Source organism: Salmo salar, chromosome 22 (genome assembly GCF_965601325.2).
Source record: "Salmo salar chromosome 22, fSalSal1, whole genome shotgun sequence".
Lineage (NCBI taxonomy): Eukaryota > Metazoa > Chordata > Actinopteri > Salmoniformes > Salmonidae > Salmo > Salmo salar.
In genome coordinates, this window is record NC_138312.1 from 29,411,478 (window position 1) to 29,430,789 (window position 19,312).

The 19,312-nt window shown below is 42.6% G+C and overlaps 1 protein-coding gene and 1 long non-coding RNA gene across 3 annotated transcripts; one reads left to right on the top strand and one right to left on the bottom strand.

Annotated features, from left to right (window-relative positions):
* Nucleotides 1-370: 370 nt before the first annotated feature.
* LOC106583101 (succinate dehydrogenase [ubiquinone] iron-sulfur subunit, mitochondrial) lies at nucleotides 371-15,403 on the bottom strand. 2 transcript variants are annotated; one of them, XM_082967462.1, is made up of 8 exons: nucleotides 15,291-15,403; nucleotides 5,435-5,568; nucleotides 4,172-4,257; nucleotides 3,641-3,777; nucleotides 3,414-3,530; nucleotides 3,177-3,280; nucleotides 2,914-3,034; nucleotides 371-2,794 (listed from the first exon to the last, which is right to left on the bottom strand). In XM_082967462.1, the coding sequence occupies exons 1-8, from the start codon at nucleotides 15,360-15,362 to the stop codon at nucleotides 2,714-2,716; spliced, it is 852 nt and encodes a 283-aa protein (XP_082823588.1). In that variant the 5' UTR covers nucleotides 15,363-15,403; the 3' UTR covers nucleotides 371-2,713. The 2 variants fall into 2 exon arrangements, with proteins under 2 accessions (XP_082823588.1, XP_082823589.1); XM_082967463.1 differs by lacking the exon at nucleotides 15,291-15,403 and adding an exon at nucleotides 14,589-14,716.
* A 393-nt stretch (nucleotides 15,404-15,796) lies between these two features.
* On the top strand, nucleotides 15,797-18,882 carry LOC106583065 (uncharacterized). Its single transcript, XR_014382156.1, has 3 exons — nucleotides 15,797-16,826; nucleotides 17,028-17,078; nucleotides 18,375-18,882. It is a non-coding gene; the product is annotated as an uncharacterized LOC106583065 (long non-coding RNA).
* Nucleotides 18,883-19,312: the final 430 nt, after the last annotated feature.

The window sequence follows — 19,312 nt, forward strand, 5'->3', positions numbered from 1 at the left end:
ATTTTCTTCTCCCTTTTCACTACGAGTGTACATATCTCTACTCCAGGATTAGTCTGTGAAAGGCTGACACCTACAGGACATGGATTGCAATTCCACACACGTATATGACACAGTACACTAGCCTAGTGGGTCAATTTCTGCAACAAAAGTGATGAAGCACGAGTGCTCCACTGTTTTGGTTCCCTGGTTAACACGCTGTATACAGCGTAAACCGAACTGGTGCAAATGTGCAGATACTGTGTGACAGCAAAGTGTTGCATCTCGCTCATCTCAATATCTCTGGTGCTGCCCCTGGCCACATCATTTTGCGGAGTCCACCTTTAAAAAGCTAAAACACAAACTGCAGGACTGACAACCAGAACATACAACGTTGAATAAGCAAAGCAGGGCTTTATTGTTGTGTTGAGCTGATCCTAAAACCCATCAACATTTTAATGCTGTACATGATTCTTCAGCACTCCACAATGAATGTGATGTTAAAAATTACTTTTAACAAAATACTATAGGACAGACAGCACGTTTGATCACAAGCAGGCATAATAACCAGGGATACAACGGCAGGCATTAAAGCATTATATTTAATACACATTAAAACAAAGACTCCCGTTATATATACACACAGTTGAAGTCAGAAGTTTACATACACTTAGGTTGGAGTCAATTAAACTCGTTTTTCAACCACCACAAATTTCTTGTTAACAAACTATAGTTTTGGCAAGTCGGTTAGGACATCTTTGTGCATGACAAGTAATTTTTCCAACAATTGTTTACAGACAGATTATTTCACTTAAATCACAATTCCAGTGGGTCAGAAGTTTACATACACTAAGTTGACTGTGCCTTTAAACAGCTTGGAAAGTTCCAGAAAATTATGTCATGGCTTTAGAAGCTTCTGATAGGCTAATTGACATAATTTGAGTCAATTGGAGGTGTACATGTGGATGTATTTCAAGGCCTACCTTCACACTCAGTGCCTCTTTGCTTTACATCATGGGAAAAGCAAAAGAAATCAGCCAAGACCTGGTGGTCCCGTGTGGCTCAGTTGGTAGAGCATGGTGTTTGCAACGCGAGGGTTGTGGGTTCGATTCCCACGGGGGACAAGTACGGCGAAGGAAAATAAATAAAATGTATGAAATGTATGCATTCACTACTGTAAGTCGATCTGGATAAGAGTGCCTGATAAATGACGAAAATGTAAAAAAAATGGTAGACCTCCACAAGTCTGGTTCATCCTTGGGAGCAATTTCCAAATGCCTGAAGTCACGTTCATCTGTACAAACAATAGTACGCAAGTATAAACACCACGCAGCTGTCATACCGCTCAGGAAGGAGATGCGTTCTGTCTCCTAGAGATGAACGTACTTTGGTTCAAAAAGTGTAAATCAATCCCAGAACAACAGCAAAGGACCTTGTGAAGATGCTGGAGGAAACAGGTACAAAAGTATCTATATCCACAGTAAAACAAGTCATATATTGACATAACCTCAAAGGCCACACAGCAAGGAAAAAGCCACTGCTCCAAAACCACAAAGACAGACTATGGTTTGCAACTGCACATGGGGACAAAGATTGTACTTTTTGGACAAATGTCCTCTCGTCTGATGAAACAAAAACAGAACTGTTTGGCCATAATGACCATTGTTATGTTTGGAGGAAAAAGGGGAAGGCTTGCAAGCTGAAGAACACCATCCCAACCGTGAAGCACGGGGGTGGCAGCATCATGTTGTGGGGGTGCTTTGCTGCAGGAGGGACTGGTGCACTTCACAAAATAGATGGCATCATGAGGTAGGAAAATTATGTGGATATATTGAAGCAAAATCTCAAGACATCAGTCAAGAAGTTAAAGCTTGGTCGCAAATGGGTCTTCCAAATGGACAATGACCCCAAGCATACTTCCAAAGTTGTGGTAAAATGCCTTAAGGACAACAAAGTCAATGTATTGGAGTGGCCATCACAAAGCCCTGACCTCAATCCAATAGAAAATTTGTGGGCAGAACTGAAAAAACATGTGCGAGCAAGGAGGCCTACAAACCTGACTCAGTTACACCAGCTCTGTCATGGAGGAATGGGCCAAAATTCACCCAACTTATTGTGGGAAGCTTGATGAAGGCTACCCAAAATGTTTGACCCAAGTTAAACAATTTAAAGCAATGCTAGCAAATACTAATCGAGTGTGTAAACTTCTGACCCACTGGGAATGTGATGAAAGAAATAAAAGCTGAAATAAATCACTCTACTATTATTCTGACATTTCACATTCTTAAAATAAAGTTGTGATCCTAACTGACCTAAAACAGGGAATCTTTACTAGGATTAAATGTCAGGAATTGTGAAAAACGGAGTTTAAATGTATTTGACTAAGGTGTACGTTAACTTCCTACTTCAACTCTATATAGTTATGATGGACGAGCAGATCATAGACATATTTCTTGTCTGTGAATCCATCACCCTCAACTCAAACCCACCCACACCAGACCAAACAATGGGAATGAACCAAGGAAAGCACCATCATTCTAGTGAAGTATGCAGGTCATGTCTCACATCTCTCCCTCCCTCCCAACCGTTGCCTTGGAGTCCAATGTCGTGCTGGAGTGTGGAGTTGGTGAAGTTCAAAAGTGTGCAGGCCCAGCAGATCTCACTTGTAGGGCATTTTAATTGTAGATTAATTTAAGGGGGGGGGGGGGGGGTTCGCCAAGGGTCATGACCCCAGAGTTCAAGCAACAGCTGATTTCTTCTCCTTGTAAGTGGCCATCATCTTCTTAATCTCTGCAATCGCCTTCCCTGGGTTCAGGCCCTGTAAGAGTAGGAGAGAGGTGATGAGTTTGACAACAATGAGAAAGTAGAAGTGAGTGCTAGTGAGCAGTGAAGTTTACCCTTAGAAGGGAGGAGTAATGTTTATTAGACCGAGGTTACCTTGGGGCAGGTCTTAGTGCAGTTCATGATGGTGTGACAGCGGTAGAGAGAGAAAGGATCCTGCAGCTTGGAGAGACGCTCCTCTGTGAACTCATCTCTCGAGTCGATCATCCAACGGTAGGCCTGGAGAAGGACAGACATGTGAGCTCACAAACAGTCCAAGGTGCATACGCACATTCACTCATCAGTGTCCCGTTGATCAAAATACAACAACTCTGAATCAAACTAGTCAGACTAGTCTAAACTCATACACAAAATCACAGGCCTGCATTAGGACAGCAGGTCCCAGGTACTTGTCTCCATTCCACCAGTAGCTGGGGCAGCTGGTGCTGCAGCACGCACACAGGATACATTCATACAGCCCGTCCTGGCAGGGAGAGACAGGACAGTAAGAAAGAGGGCACAGAAGACATTTTGACAAAATGGACACAGTTGCAGCACACTGTTCAACCATCTAAATTCTGCTCATTGTCAATGAACCAGAAGTAATTTGGGTGTACCAGTTTTTGTCTGTCCTCCACAGTCTGATGGTACTGTTCCTTTCCCTCATTTGTCTCATCCTTCTTCTTCAGGTAGGGCTCAATTGACTTGTACTGAGCATAGAAATTACTCATGTCCTGCAACCAAAACAACGCCATCACAAAATCACTCCAATTTTAATGTGGGATTGACAATTAAAATAATACAGCCAGTTTGTGACAAGCTTGTATGAAATGATGATACTCACAGGGACCAGATCTTTGACCACATACATGTGTGGCAGAGGGTAGATCTTGGTAGCCTTTCTGGTGTTGGTGTCAATCTTGTTCAGACAGGCCAGTGTGTTGCCTCCATTGATGTTCATTGCACAGGATCCACAGATACCTGCACCATAGCAAACACATACAAACAACACATACAAACACTGCCTTACTCACATTATATGAAGTTGCAAAAGGAACGGATCCGTGTTATTATTCCTTGACTGGGGTATATCCATTGGAGGATAGTCAGTCACTAGAATACACCTAGCTAATCTGGTATCACCCCTGGACAACCTGTTCTAAGATAATTCCATCCTGGACACTTTCCAACCTTGACGCCATCTAAATCCCTAACGTAACAAAAACACAGTAAACCAACATTTAAGAACACTAATCCCAGCTCTTCTCTCACTCCCCAAAGAACATTAGTGATTCACCACTAGAATCATTTCAACCATTTCCTCTATTCATCAGTATCCCCAAAATAACCCTACTTTCCCTCCACACACACTGACCCTCTCTGCAGGAGCGACGGAAGGTCAGAGTGCCGTCCATCTCATTCTTTATCTTGATGAGGGCGTCCAATACCATGGGTCCACAGCTGTGGAAAGGAGGGAAGCAGACAGTCCACTTATTGTTAAGAACCACATCTGTCCACTGAAGATGTATGAGAACAGGATTGACACCTATATACTGAACAAAAATAGGCCCACCCACTTGGGAGCAAGGCCCAGCCAATCAGAATTGGTTTTTCCCCACAAAAGGCCTTTATTACAGACAGAAATACAGCTAAGCATCCCCTCAGACAATCCCAAAGGTGAAGAAGCCGGAAGTGGAGGTCGTGGTTACACGTGGTCTGCGGTTGTGAGGCCGGTTGGACGTACTGCCATATTCTCTAAAATGACGTAAGAGGCGGCTTATGGTAGAGAAATTAACATTCAATTATCTGGCAACAGCTCTGGTGGAAATCCCTCCAGTCAGCATGCCAATTGCACACTCACTCAAAACTTGAGATATCTGTGGTATTGTGTTGTGTGACAAAACTGCACATTTTAGAGTGGCCTTTTATTGTCCCCAGCACAAGGTGCACCTGTGTAATGATCATGCTGTTTAATCAGCTTCTTGATATGCCACACCTGATTATCTTGGCAAATGCTCACTATCAGGGATGTAAACAAATTAGTGCAAAAACATTTTTGAGAAATAAGCTTTTTGTGCGCATGGACAATTTCTTGGATCTTTTATTTCAGCTTATGAAACATGGGACAGCGACTTTAAATGTTGCATTTATATTTTTTTGTCCAGTATAGTATACAAATCCATGCTATGATAGTACTTCAGGGTATTTTTGTCACAATGCCTCATTGCCAGAACTGAGCCAACAGGATTGGACAGATGGAGAAAGAACAGGAAGAGGACTGGGAACCTGTCCAGAGTATCAGGGTTATCCTCCTTAATTCCATATGAAGGGTGCTGATGATTCCCTCTAGAACAAATCCAATTTTATTTGTCACATGCACCGAATACAACAGGTGTATACTTTACCTTGAAATGCTTACTTACAAGCCCTTTCCCAACAACGCTTAGTAAAACAAATGTAATAAAAGGAAATGGCACAGTAAAATAACAATAACGAGTCTATATACAAGGAGTACTCCATCACCACCAAACACAAGGGGAGGTCTGTACTAAAAAGATCTGAAACTGTGATAAATTACAAAGTGCCTGTTCCAATAACCTAATGGAAGTGTTAAACTGATAAGGCGGGCTGTACTCACGTGTTGAGATCAATCTCAAAGGTCTGCATGCGGGGCTTGTCCCCCACCGTGTCTGGGTCCCAGCGGTACACCTGGAACTTCTTGACTCTGGGCTGGGGTGCTGTGGCCGCCGCTGTCTGGGCGTACCGAACCGCCTGAAGTAACACAGGAGGAGAGAGAATGAGGACTGCTTAGCCTGTCTGTCACGAACCACATTACAAGCTGTGGGATAGAACAAGTTCTTCATGAATGACGACTCAATGCTCCTGGTAGAAGAATGTGTATTGGCAGTGTTGAGTGTATACACAACATTAAGAACACCTGCTTGACCAGGTGAAAGCTATGATCTGTTATTGATGTCACTTGTTAAATCCATTCAGAATCACTGTAGATGAAGGGGAGGAAACAGGTTCCAGAAGGATTTTTAAGCCTTGAGACATGTTTTGTGTATATGTGCCATTCAGAGGACGAATGGGCAAGACAAAAAAGGTAAGTGCCACTGAACAGGGTATGGTAATAGGTGCCAGGCGCACCAGTTTGTGTCAAGAACTGCAACGCTGCTGGGGTTTTAATGCGCAACAAATCCTTCTTTAACCTCTCTTCTCCCCTTCATCTACACTGATTGAAGTGGCTCTAACAAATGATCCCTTATTGATGTCACAACTTTCACCTGGTCTGTCTGTCATGGAAAGAGCAGGTGTTCTTAATGTTTTGTATACTCTGTGATCATATATAAATGTAAACAGGGTTTGAAATTATTATGTTTAGTTAAATATCTGCTTGGGCTTTTTGCAGTCTACAAATTATTTGTAATTATGTTCCGGCCCCCTGAATATACGCTAAAGAAAATATCTTCAGCCCATGGATAAATCTAGTTGATGATCCCTGGTATATATATATATATATATAGTATACTGGGGTATTTTGAAATACCCATGGTTTCTATCGATAGATAGATAGATAGAAACCATGGGTATTTCAAAATACCCCAGTATACCATATACACATACATACATACATACATACATACATACATATATAGCTCAAAAAAATAAAGGGAACACTTAAACAACACATCCTAGATCTGAATGAAAGAAATAATCTTATTAAATACTTTTTTCCTTTACATAGTTGAATGTGTTGACAACAAAAATAATCAATGGAAATCCAATTTATCAACCCATGGAGGTCTGGATTTGGAGTCACACTCAAAATTAAAGTGGAAAACCACACTACAGGCTGATCCAACTTTGATGTAATGTCCTTAAAACAAGTCAAAATGAGGCTCAGTAGTGTGTGTGTGGCCTCCACGTGCCTGTATGACCTACCTACAACGCCTGGGCATGCTCCTGATGAGGTGGCGGATGGTCTCCTGAGTGATCTCCTCCCAGACCCGGACTAAAGCATCCGCCAACTCCTGGACAGTCTGTGGTGCAACGTGGCATTGGTGGATGGAGCGAGACATGATGTCCCAAATGTGCTCAATTGGATTCAGGTCTGGCGAACGAGCGGGCCAGTCCATAGCATCAATGCCTTCCTCTTGCAGGAACTGCTGACACACTCCAGCCACATGAGGTCTAGCATTGTCTTGCATTAGGAGGAACCCAGGGCCAACCGCACGAGCATATGGTCTCACAAGGGGTCTGAGGATCTCATCTCGGTACCTAATGGCAGTCAGGCTACCTCTGGCGAGCACATGGAGGGCTGTGCGGCCCCTCAAAGAAATGCCACCCCACACCATGACTGACCCACCACCAAACCGGTCATTCTGGAGGATGTTGCAGGCAGCAGAACGTTCTCCACGGCGTCTCCAGACTCTGTCACGTCTGTCACGTGCTCAGTGTGAACCTGCTTTCATCTGTGAAGAGCACAGGGCGCCAGTGGCGAATTTGCCAATCTTGGTGTTCTCTGGCAAATGCCAAACGTCCTGCATGGTGTTGGGCTGTAAGCACAACCCCCACCTGTGGATGTCGGGCCCTCATACCACCCTCATGGAGTCTGTTTCTGACCGTTTGAGCAGACACATGCACATTTGTGGCCTGCTGGAGGTCATTTTGCAGGGCTCTGGCAGTACTTCTCCTGCTCCTCCTTGCACAAAGGAGGAGTTAGCGGTCCTGCTGCTGGGTTGTTGCCCTCCTACGGCCTCCTCCACGTCTCCTGATGTACTGGCCTGTCTCCTGGTAGCGCCTCCATGCTCTGGACACTACGCTGACAGACACAGCAAACCTTCTTGCCACAGCTCGCATTGATGTGCCATCCTGGATGAGCTGCACTACCTGAGCCACTTGTGTGGGTTGTAGACTCCGTCTCATGCTACCACTAGAGTGAAAGCACCGCCAGCATTCAAAAGTGACCAAAACATCAGCCAGGAAGCATAGGAACTGAGAAGTGGTCTGTGGTCCCCACCTGCAGAACCACTCCTTTATTGGGGGTGTCTTGCTAATTGCCTATAATTTCCACCTGTTGTCTATTCCATTTGCACAACAGCGTGTGAAATGTATTGTCAATCAGTGTTGCTTCCTAAGTGGACAGTTTGATTTCACAGAAGTGTGATTGACTTGGAGTTACATTGTGTTGTTTAAGTGTTCCCTTTATTTTTTTGAGCAGTGTATATTAAAAAAAACTTCATGACAATCCACTCGAGCAGCACAAGAGGTGATCAAGTTACACTTGAAGTTCACTACTGTTTGCCAGCTAAATATCTTCTAAGTGTCACTCAGTGGTGACCCATCATTCAGGGCTTTTTTGACCCCCACATTTAACTTTTTAGGGGGGGCTTGCCTGTTTTGCATGTTATTTTGGCATTAATAGATGTCACATATCAGTTTGCAAACAATGTAATTATAGCTAAAACATAGCGGTGCTCATCGGCCACAAACATTACACAAGTTGGAAATCGCAAATTCAATAATGAGTTGTTTGGAAGGAATCAGTGACAGTGGCTAACTGCAAACATTGCAAAGCAATCACTAGCCTGCTATTAAGTGGAGTGGCTGTGTCGTCCCAAATCTAGGATGAAGGGTCTCTTTTCCAAGTTTAAAATGACATTGGCCATGCTGTCAATGAAGCATGATTTGTGCCGCGCTCAAAGCAACTGTTAACTCGGAACTGTGAAAACCAGACTTCAGTGAGTTAAAGACAACTGGGAAGTCAGGCATAAACGAGCTCTGACTGGGAAAATACGTTTTGAACTGTCATCCAACTCGGAATTGTTATTCCATCCTCTTTCTAGAGCAACGACCTGAAGATCAATGACGTCATCATGATTTGACCTTATCGCCCCCCCCACCCCGAGTCCCCAGTTGTTTTGAAAGGACCATAAATCCAGAGAATGCCAGACTTTGATGACAAAATTTGCCCAAGAAGGACAACCGCGCCCCCTTCCTGTTTTAGTGAGCACAGCACAACAAAGGTGAGTCCTAAAATGTATTGCATGCTGCTGTACAAATGATGTAATATGCTATGGAAATATTTATACTGTAGATAAGAAATGATACTAAGTGTATGTTGTGTAGTAAGATGTTAGTAGCCCATGTGCCTCACCCTAATAATTTGGTCTATTAACCCCTCTTAATTTCACCTACTGTACTGACTTGGTGGTGCACATGTAGCCAACAGTATAACCTGTTCTAGAGAAATGTAATAATCGAATATTGTAAGAGCTTTCATTGTCTGCTTATATGACCCATTTAAATGTATCCTACGGTTCTGACTTGATGTACAGGAAGAACACTAAGAATGGCCTATGTTCTGAATTCTGTCGCTGTTCATTTCAAAGGTGCTAAACAAATCGTTATATTGACTACATCCGTCCTAGCTCGCTCATTAACGTCTTAATCGAAATTACAGATTGCCTCTTATCCACTCGTCGTCCCCTTATGCCATAGTTTGTACATCTCAACTGTCATTAGAAACCACAAAAGTTTAAGCAAGTCAGCCAGTAATTGAGGCTGAATGAACTGTTTTGCTGCCAGACAAGGCTCTGCTGATACCACTGCTACACCTGGCTAAGGTGTTGGGACTGTTGTTGGACAGCTTTATGTAGGCCCTAACAGTTTGTGGGCACCAGTTGTCACCGTTATAGGGAAATTAATGTATTGTGTTTTGTAGTGGCTTTGCTGGCATGCATCCCACTTTCTTTTTTTTTTTTTTTCCCCCAACCAAGGTTTCGCCACCGGTTTCACTAAGGTCAAATAATTTCACTCAAGCACAGGGCTCCAGCTATGCATTTGGTTTGCTAACTTGCTCACTAAGTGTCCAGCTTGCAAGATCAAGCTTCTTGGTTACAGCAGAAACAATCAATCCCCTCCCGAGTCATGGATCAAGATCCCTGCTGTCTAATATTTGTTTTGTGCGTGCAGCAAACTGCGACCTCTGCCAAGTGAGCTGTTGTTTGATAAACGGAGAAGGAGCAACCCTGTCACAGCACGGGAATTTTTTTCCGTTTTGGCAGGGGAAACAGTGAATTAAAATAAAAATATATATATATTCCAACTCTATAACAAATCATGACAAGCACAGGTACACAGTAAGTGTTAAATAATTGACATTTATAGAAGTATCTAGTGGTAGTGCATGTTTGAAGTCACTAATTTCATACACCATTGGAAAACAGTGGATTACGTGGCGCAATTTGACAGAGGTCACATAGAATTACGTCTTTAGAAAAAACTACAGATTGCAGCACCATATGGTTCGGAGTATAGAATGGACATTTTTTAAAGTATCAACTACCACTGACTCGATATACAGTCGTGGCAAAAAGTTTTGAGAATGACACAAATATTAATTTCCAAAGTTTGCTGCTTCAGTGTCTTTAGATATTTTTGTCAGATGTTACTATGGAATGCTGAAGTATAATAAGCATTTCATAAGTGTCAAAGGCTTTTATTGACAATTACATGAAGTGATGAAGCAAACAGTCAATATTTGCAGTGTAGACCCTAATTGTTCAAGACCTCTGCAATCTGCCCTGGCATGCTGTCAATTAACTTCTGGTCCACATCCTGACTGATGGCAGCCCATTCTTGCATATTCAACGTGTTTGTCAGAATTTGTGGGGTTTTGTTTGTCCACCCGCCTCTTGAGGATTGACCACAAGTTCTCAATTGGATTAAGGTCTGGGGAGTTTCCTGGCCATGGACCCAAAATATCAATATTTTGTTCCCCGAGCCACTTAGCTTTTGCCTTATGGCAAGGTGCTCCATCATGCTGGAAAAGGCATTGTTCGTCACCAAACTGTTCCTGGATGGTTGGGAGAAGTTGCACTCAGAGGATGTGTTGGTAGCATTCTTTATTTATGGCTGTGTTCTAAGGTAAAATTGTGAGTGAGCCCACTCCCTTGGCTGAGAAGCAACCCCACACATGAATGGTCTCAGGATGCTTTACTGTTGGCATGATACAGGACTGATGGTAGCGCTCACCTTGTCTTCTCCGGACAAGCTTTTTTCCGGATGCCCCAAACAATCGGAAAGGGGATTCATCAGAGAAAATGACTTTACCCCAGTCCTCAGCAGTCCAATCCCTGTACTTTTTGCAGAATATCAGTCTGTCCCTGATGTTTTTCCTGGAGAGAAGTGGCCTCTTTGCTGCCCTTCTTGACACTAGGCCATCTTCCAAAAGTCTTCACCTCACTGTGCGTGCAGATGCACTCACACCTGCCTGCTGCCATTCCTGAGCAAGCTCTGTACTGGTGGTGCCCCGATCCCACAGCTGAATCAACTTTAGGAGGTGGTCCTGGCGCTTGCTGGACTTTCTTGGGCGCCCTGAAGCCTTCTTCACAACAATTGAACCACTCTCCTTGAAGTTCTTGATGATCCGATAAATGGTTGATTTAGGTGCAATCTTACTGGCAGCAATATCCTTGCCTGTGAAGCCCTTTTTGTGCAAAGCAATGATGACGGCACACGTTTCCTTGCAGGTAGCCATGCTTGACAGAGGAAGAACAATGATTCCACCACCACCCTCCTTTTGAAGCTTCCAGTCTGTTATTTGAACTCAATCAGCATGACAGTGATCTCCAGCCCTGTCCTCGTCAACACTCACACCTGTGTTAACGAGAGAATCACTGACATGATGTGAGCTGGTCTTTTAGTGGCAGGGCTGAAATACAGTGGACATTTTGTGTGTGATTCAGTTCATTTGCATGGCAAAGAGGGACTTTACAATTAATTGCAATTCATCTGATCACGCTTCATAACATTCTGGAGTATATGCAAATTGCCATCATACAAACCAAGGCAGAAGACTTTGTGAAAATTAAGATTTGTGTCATTCTCAAAACTTTTGGCCACGACTGTTGTCGGAGGCACACTACTCCGCCAAACCTCATCACCATCCAACTCCATTGAGATGTGATGCACATATCGTGGAGTTGAGAATTTCCAGCTAGATAGGGGAAGGATAAGCTGATCCTAGGAAATATACCTGGTGGAGCAACTTCTGTAACCCCATTCAGACCTACATTACATGACCAAATGTATGTGGAAAACCTTCAAACTTGTCTATTTGGCAATTTCAGCCACACCGGTTGCTGAGAGGTGTATAAAAATTGAGCACACAACCATGCAATCTCCATAGACAAACATTGGCAGTAGAATAGCCTGTACCGAAGAGCTCAGTGACTTTCAACATGGCACCGTCATAGGATGGCACCTTTCCAACAAGTCCGTTCGTAAAATGTCTGCCCTGCTAGAGCTGCCCTGGTCAACTGTAAGTGTGGTTATTGTGTAGTGGAAACATCTAGGAGCAACAACGGCTCAGCCGCGATGTGGTAGGCCACACAAGCTCACAGAACGGACCACCGAGTGCTGAAGCGCATAAAAAAAAAAAAAATAAAAATAAAATAAAAAAAAAAAATAAAAAAAGAAATCGCCTGTCCTCGGTTGCAACACTCAAAACCAGGTTCCAAACTACCTCCGGAAGCAACGTCAGCACAAGAACTGTTCATCTGGAGCTTCATGAATTTAGTTTCCATGGCCAAGCAGCCGCACACAAGCCTAAGATCAACATGTGCAATGCTAAGCGTCGGCTGGAGTGGTGTAAAGCTCACCGCCATTGGACTCTGGAGCAGTGGAAACACGTTCTCTGGAGTGATGAATCACGCTTCAACATCTGGCAGTCTGACGGATTAATCTGGGTTTGGCGGATGCCAGGAGAACACTACCTGCCTGAATGCATAGTGCCAACTAACGTTTGGTGGAGGAGGAATAATGGCCTGGGGCTGTTTTTCATGTTTCATGCTAGGCCCCTTAGTTCCATACAGTAATGGTTTGTCAAGATCGGTGTGGAAGAACTTGACTGGCCTGCACAGGGCCCTGACCTCAACCCCATCGAACACCTTTGGGATGAATTAGAACACAAACTGCGAGCCAGGCCTAATCGCCCAACATCAGTACCCGACCTCACTAACGCTCTTGTTGCCGAAGCAAGTCCTCGCAGGAATGTTCCAACATCTAGTGGAAAGCCATCCCAGAAGAGTGGAGGCTAGACGTTTCCACTTCAAAATAACAGCACTTACAGTTAACCGGGGCAGCTCTAACAGGGCAGACATTAGTTGGAAAGGTGGCATAGTGTATTTTGTGGCATTCCCATACCAGTCCCCCCTAAAGGTCACATAGCTACATTACATCAAGTGTTTCAAAAACACATAACCTTACACTACTTATCCAACTTATTCTGCCCATATTTACTTAATTTTAAACTTGTGAACAAAACCTCTATATGAAGTATTGACAAGCAACAGATTAATCAAGATCAAACAACATTCTAACACATTACAATGAAACTGTCCAGTGTGTGTGACAATATGTATTTTTTACTCTTGTTTACTAGCTAGGTAATGTAATCTAACTACTAAGTAATGTGCCCAGATACAGTGATGAAAGGTAGCTAGTTAAATACTCAAGTGACAGCACTGACAACTAACATTAGTACCTAGGGAGGACAGGTGTAGCTTTTAGTGTTCCTGAGTTTACGGTGGCAGTGACAAAAAGAGCAATGGATAATTTATATGTTTACACAATGGAGTTGCTGGCCATACTTTTGGCTGCAGAGTGGGTGGAGGATTTGAGGACAGACAGGATATTCATCTTCTCTGAATCCAGTGCAGCACTGATGAGCTTAAATTAATTTGTGTCTCAGAGCAGACTGTATCATATGAGGTTTTGTCATGCTTGACTAGGGTGAGAAAGATGGGGTTATTTGTGATGTTCCTCTGGGTACCAGCTCATGTGGGAGTAGAGGGGAATAATGAGGTGGATGTTAACACCAAGCAGGCTCTTAAACATCCTAATGTTGAGATGGAATTGTCAATCAGTAAAGCAGAAACCAAGGAGTTGATAAAAAAAAGTGGCTAAAGACAAATGGAACGATTTGTGGAACGGGGAGGGAAAGGGAAGACACCAGCATAAGATGCAGGGAGGTCCTCAGGTCGAGGTGAGAAGGGAGGAAAGGGTAATCACAAGGCTGAGAATGGGACACACAAGGCTCAAAAGTACATTGAAATTGGTAGGAAAACATCTGACTGGGAAGTGTGATCATTGTCAGGAAGAGATGGAGACAGTGGAACACATATTTCAGTGGCAGCAATATGGGAGGGAAAGAGATTGTTATTCGATTTAAGGAGTAATGGGGTTGAAGAGCCAATATTAAGTTAACTGCTGGGGTTCATCTTCAGGGGATGTAGTATTTAGTTATGCATTTCATTTCCTTTGACTTAAAGAATAACGGGTAGGATTCAGACCTTCCCTCAGTTCCGTCTCTGATTCACACTCCAGTCCAGTTGGAGGCGGTAATGCACCTTAAAGTTGGTTGCCAACCGCGTTATAAAATCCACAGAAGAAGCCAAAAACTCAATTTAAATGTGAATCGATTCTCATTTGCTGTAATATTACGGTTCTAGAAACATAAATCCCTCTACTTTAATATCACAAATAAGATTACAATTTGAAAATGTACTGTACACTAACAATTGCAACCATAGTATTTTTCAGTGACAACACGATTGTGGCGTACCTTCCATTTACACACAAGTGTTTGGAGACACAAATAGCTAATTAGCACAGGTAGTCCGACTTCCGTCTGTTTTCCGTAAACAAGCGCTGTAACATGGAAATGTGGGAACCTAACCCTATAAAAAGGTGTGCAGTAATTGAACCTTTTTATTATTTCTCACCGATATGAAAGATACATTCCTTATAATTCCAAAACCATACGGAAAGCGATGGGTGTTCATGTTTAGAGTAAGCGTCGGGGCTCTTAACAAAACATCCAAGATCAGAAGATATTATCGTCAAAAAGAGACACAGATGTGCCAGATATTTTACCGGATGTATAAATGTAAAGCATCCGGTTGGCGTTCCAACTCACTACCAATATGGTGATGAGAGGAAACGCAGTGGGATCAAATGGAGTGAGTTGGATTTTGGCCAACATTCTGATCTCCACACACTTTTCTGCTTCCAAAACTATCTTCTGTAACAAACAGTGGTCTGCATTTTGTAAACTTTAACCTTTGCCAAAGTTTCACAAAATTGCGTTGTTTAGGAGTGCAAGGGCGAAATTAGTTATTACACACGGGCACTTCATTCACTAAATGAAATATACAAATAAAATATTTGAACGCGCCAATAGGATTTCACTAGTTCGTGCTTGGCTCGGCACATCCCCTTGATTGTTCTGCCCACTATGATTAATTTACTCCCATTGGAAACGACAGGCTCTGGTCGATCTTGGGTTAGTTATACAAATCTTTGCTAAAGCAATTGGTGTCTATGGACATGCTAGCTGACAAGCGCACGCCGTTCGAAACGATCAACAAACCGCATTAATTTATTAGGCAATTGTTCAAATGGACACAGTCTTAACACAGCCTTACCACCATTCCACTGGAAGAACGGAATGCCACGGTGCTACAACGACCCAAAGACGATAGACAAACGACCGACATCTTGCGCAATCTGTGTTTCTCTGACCTCTCTCTGGTATCTGCTATCCCCGAATGCACCGCGGTATTTCCTTTAATAAAAACTGATCTGTGATCAGTGTTAAACGTCTTTGGTTTTACCAAACTATGCAGATTTGCAAAAATTATATTTTGTTGAATATTGTCACTGTATGATTGATTCGCAGATTAGATCATTTGCGCAACGCTGGGTACAAAGAGGCTGTCTGCATTGTAAACCCTCTTCCAATATACAGATTTCACAAATGATTGTGTCTGTTTAAATAAATGCACATACTATACACATGATATTCCACATGTTCAGTTTATGCCAAACAGTTGTTAGTAAACTAACAGAGTTTAACTTGATGTTTTGCTCAAACAAATGTGGGACCACTACACGCGTGCGTAGTCAAGTGAAGTTGTCAGATAATATTTGAGAGCAACATTACAGCATTCGTCTCCTGTCCTATATTATTAAAATCATATAATCCAGTGAGGTTGGCAAAGGGAAAAACGACAGGATTGTAGCAAAAATCGTTAAAGGTGGTGTTTTTGACTTTATCTTGTTGTATCCGCAATCGTGGGCCTGATAGATATTAGGTTCAAGAAATTATCAGTAATGCACGGGTAAATTAGCTCTGTAGCCATTTAGCTTATTCTATTTAATTGACATTACAGAATTTACTTTGTATGCAACATTTACTCACCGTAGTGACAGTTTCACACTACAGGTAACTCATCAATTGACGTTATAGTTAGTTATGAAGCTTGCTAAAATGGTTACCTAACTAGTTACAGACGAAGCATTTGGCTAATTTAACAAAAAAACTGCCTGGCACTCAGTTCAGGGCTAGCAACTCTCATTCCAAAGAGAGGACTGTTCCAATTTTAGGGCTGTTATAGATACACATAGGCCTACTCACCTCTTGCTGAGTTAGCTGGCAAGGTGGTTAAAAAAAAACGAGTCTACTGATGACGCACCGGTGCGTCAATATAAGTAAAATAATACAAACATCCCTGTCAAAATCTGTAAATTTAAGGTAGAGATATGTTTTACATGGGCTTCGGCTCAATATGCCTATGGCGGCCTTCCGCAACTGCGGAGATCATCAGCAGCCAATTAACGTTAATAAACTAAAAACTAATGTACCTTTCCATTTGGGTTTAATTCTATTTTAATCCTGTAAAATCAGGGGATTAATTAAAATTGGGCAATATGGTTTAATGAATTTCAATTAACTTCCTGTATGGTCAGTTCAAATGAACTTGACCCCAAACAGCCCTGATACCCTTGTAGTGTGTTGTCATCCTTTTTGCCCTTTCCTATCATCTGTATTTCTCTTCTCCTATCTGTGTGTCCATCAACATTTCAGAGGTAGAAAGAACAGATGCTACAGGCTGGCAGTACGAAGGGCCTTTGTATATGCCACCAAGGCTCTCAAGATCAAACGACGTAACATGCGTATGGTAAGAGCATGCTCAGAATTATAGCCATGTCATTGATACATCTAATTTGAAGGTGTAGCTATGCTATACCCTGAATCTATATGTGCACCCTTACATGTCATCAAGATCACTCCTCTGTCATTATCATGTGCTTATGATAAATCAGCTACATGTAGATGTGTGCTATTGTGAGTGAGAACCTAAAACAATGCTTTTCACCAGTCACGGGAGCACAGCATGAAGTACCCCACCCTTATGCACAACCTGGTGAAGGTCAGTACAGTAGGCCAACAGTAGGGATCATCAACTAGATTCAGCCACGGGACAATTATTTTTCTGGAGCGGATGGTCAGGGGGCCGGGATATAATTACAAATAATTTGCAGACTGCAAATTAACCACAGGAAGCCCAAACAGATATAAAATGTGACTAAAACATCATTTCAAACCTAGTTTACATTTGTATATGATCACATATACACTAGTATGTGGACATCTGGTCATTAAAGATCTCATTTCAAAATCATGGGCATTCATATGGAGTTGGTCCCCCCTTTGCTGCCATAACAGCCTCCACTCTTCTGGGAAGGCTTTCCACTAGATGTTGGAAGATTGCTGCTGGGACTTGCTTCCATTCAGCCACGAGTATTAGTGAGGTCGGGCACAGACGTTGGGCGATTAGGCCTGGCTCGCAGTCTGTGAGCTTGTGTGGCCTACTACATGCTACTACTTGCTCCTAGATGTTTCCACTTCACAATAACAGCACTTACAGTTGACCGGGGCAGCTCTAACAGGGCAGAAATTTGTTGGAAAGGTGACATCCTATGACAGTGCGACATTGAAAGTTACTGAGCTCTTTAGTGCGGGCCATTCTACTGTCAATGTTTGTGTACGGAGATTGCATGGCTGTATGCTCGATTTAATACACCTATCAGCAATGGGTGTGGCTGAAATAGCAGAATCCACTAATTTCAAGGGATGTCCACCTACTTTTGGCCAGTTAGTGCATCTCATGTATAGTTGTGCATGCATGGGAATACTTTGGAACAGATTTCAAAAATGTAAATCACTTGGAGCTGATTTGCTGGTGTTTTTACAGTCTTTCATGTCCAACTAAAAAATTAAATAAAAGTTGGGGGGCCAAATAAAATCTCCCACGGGCCACCAGTTGGAGAACCCTGGCCTACAGTATGTCTTAACCTTGTTACCACACTATCTCTCGGTTCCAGCTTGTGATAATTCAGTACAGCTCTGTAAGGCATGTTTGTTCCCAAGGTTTGATTTACAATGTTGCTCCAACTCACAACCACATGTAATCAGAGCACAGCAGACACTTATCGTAGAACAGAAAAACCTTAGCTGGAGGGGATTCACTGAAAATTGAAAATATTATTAACAAATATGGATGAATGGTACAACGTGAATGTTGTCACATGATTGTATATACTGAACTGTAAAAACCCTCTCATCCCATTCCTTAGTCCTTACTGTTGTTTCTCAGATCCTCTCTCACCCTTTCCTAGGATCACCTAAGATTTGTGTCCATCCCTCCTCTTCTCTCCCCTTACAGAGTAGTGTTCTGAGCGACCATGCCATCACAGAGCCTAAGTCATTCCTGTCTCTTGCAATGCTGGTCAGGGCGAGGCAACAGGAGGGATTCGGTGCAGCGTTAGGCGATGGCAAAGAGCCTCCTGGTGTCATTTCACGCATCATCACACTACAGTGATCTATCCACCTCCTCCATAGACAATTGCAATTGACTCCATACCACCTCTTTGCTGATCTCAGCAAGGGCCCACACATCCAATAACCCAGTTTCCTTACTAGCAATACGACCAACACAGTGCTGCCCTGACACCATTCTACTCCCTTTCTGAATCATGGCTGCTGGAGAGATGCTGACGTAATCACTCCACACCTCACTCAATATGATAGTATTCATAGGAGAGGTTTGACTGACTGGGAGGAATACTTGGCCTTCATTTGTAATGCCTTGTGTCTATGTACATATGTGTGATTGTGTGTTTGCCTGTTTTCCTGTAAAAAATGTGGAAAATCATTGTCTAGTAAATAAAACATTTAGCTACTTATTCAGTGTTCTGATGTTGTTGCTAATATTACAAATATTACAAAAAAATGATGCACTATGACTCAATTTAGGGTTTTCAAGACGGACTACTAAAGGACTTCACCTAAGCAAGATCATTTTAAATTACTGGCCCAAGTAATTGTGGTACTGTTACATAGACTGTTAATAAGTATTTAGTTCCTGTCAATGAATTTGTTCAAGGAGAACGTTTTGAAAAGATTCAGGTTTCCCTGAAATGCTACTGCAATGTATTACTTAAATCTAAACAGCTCTCAATGTAAGCTTATGAAAAATGCAATGAATTTAAAATGCGTTCTGTTGACAGAAGTACAAAAAAACTCCGCAAATGATGCAACTATCACATTCATTGTCTCAAATGGCCTTCCAGTGTGGTTATTCAGGGTCATTATAAGACTTAC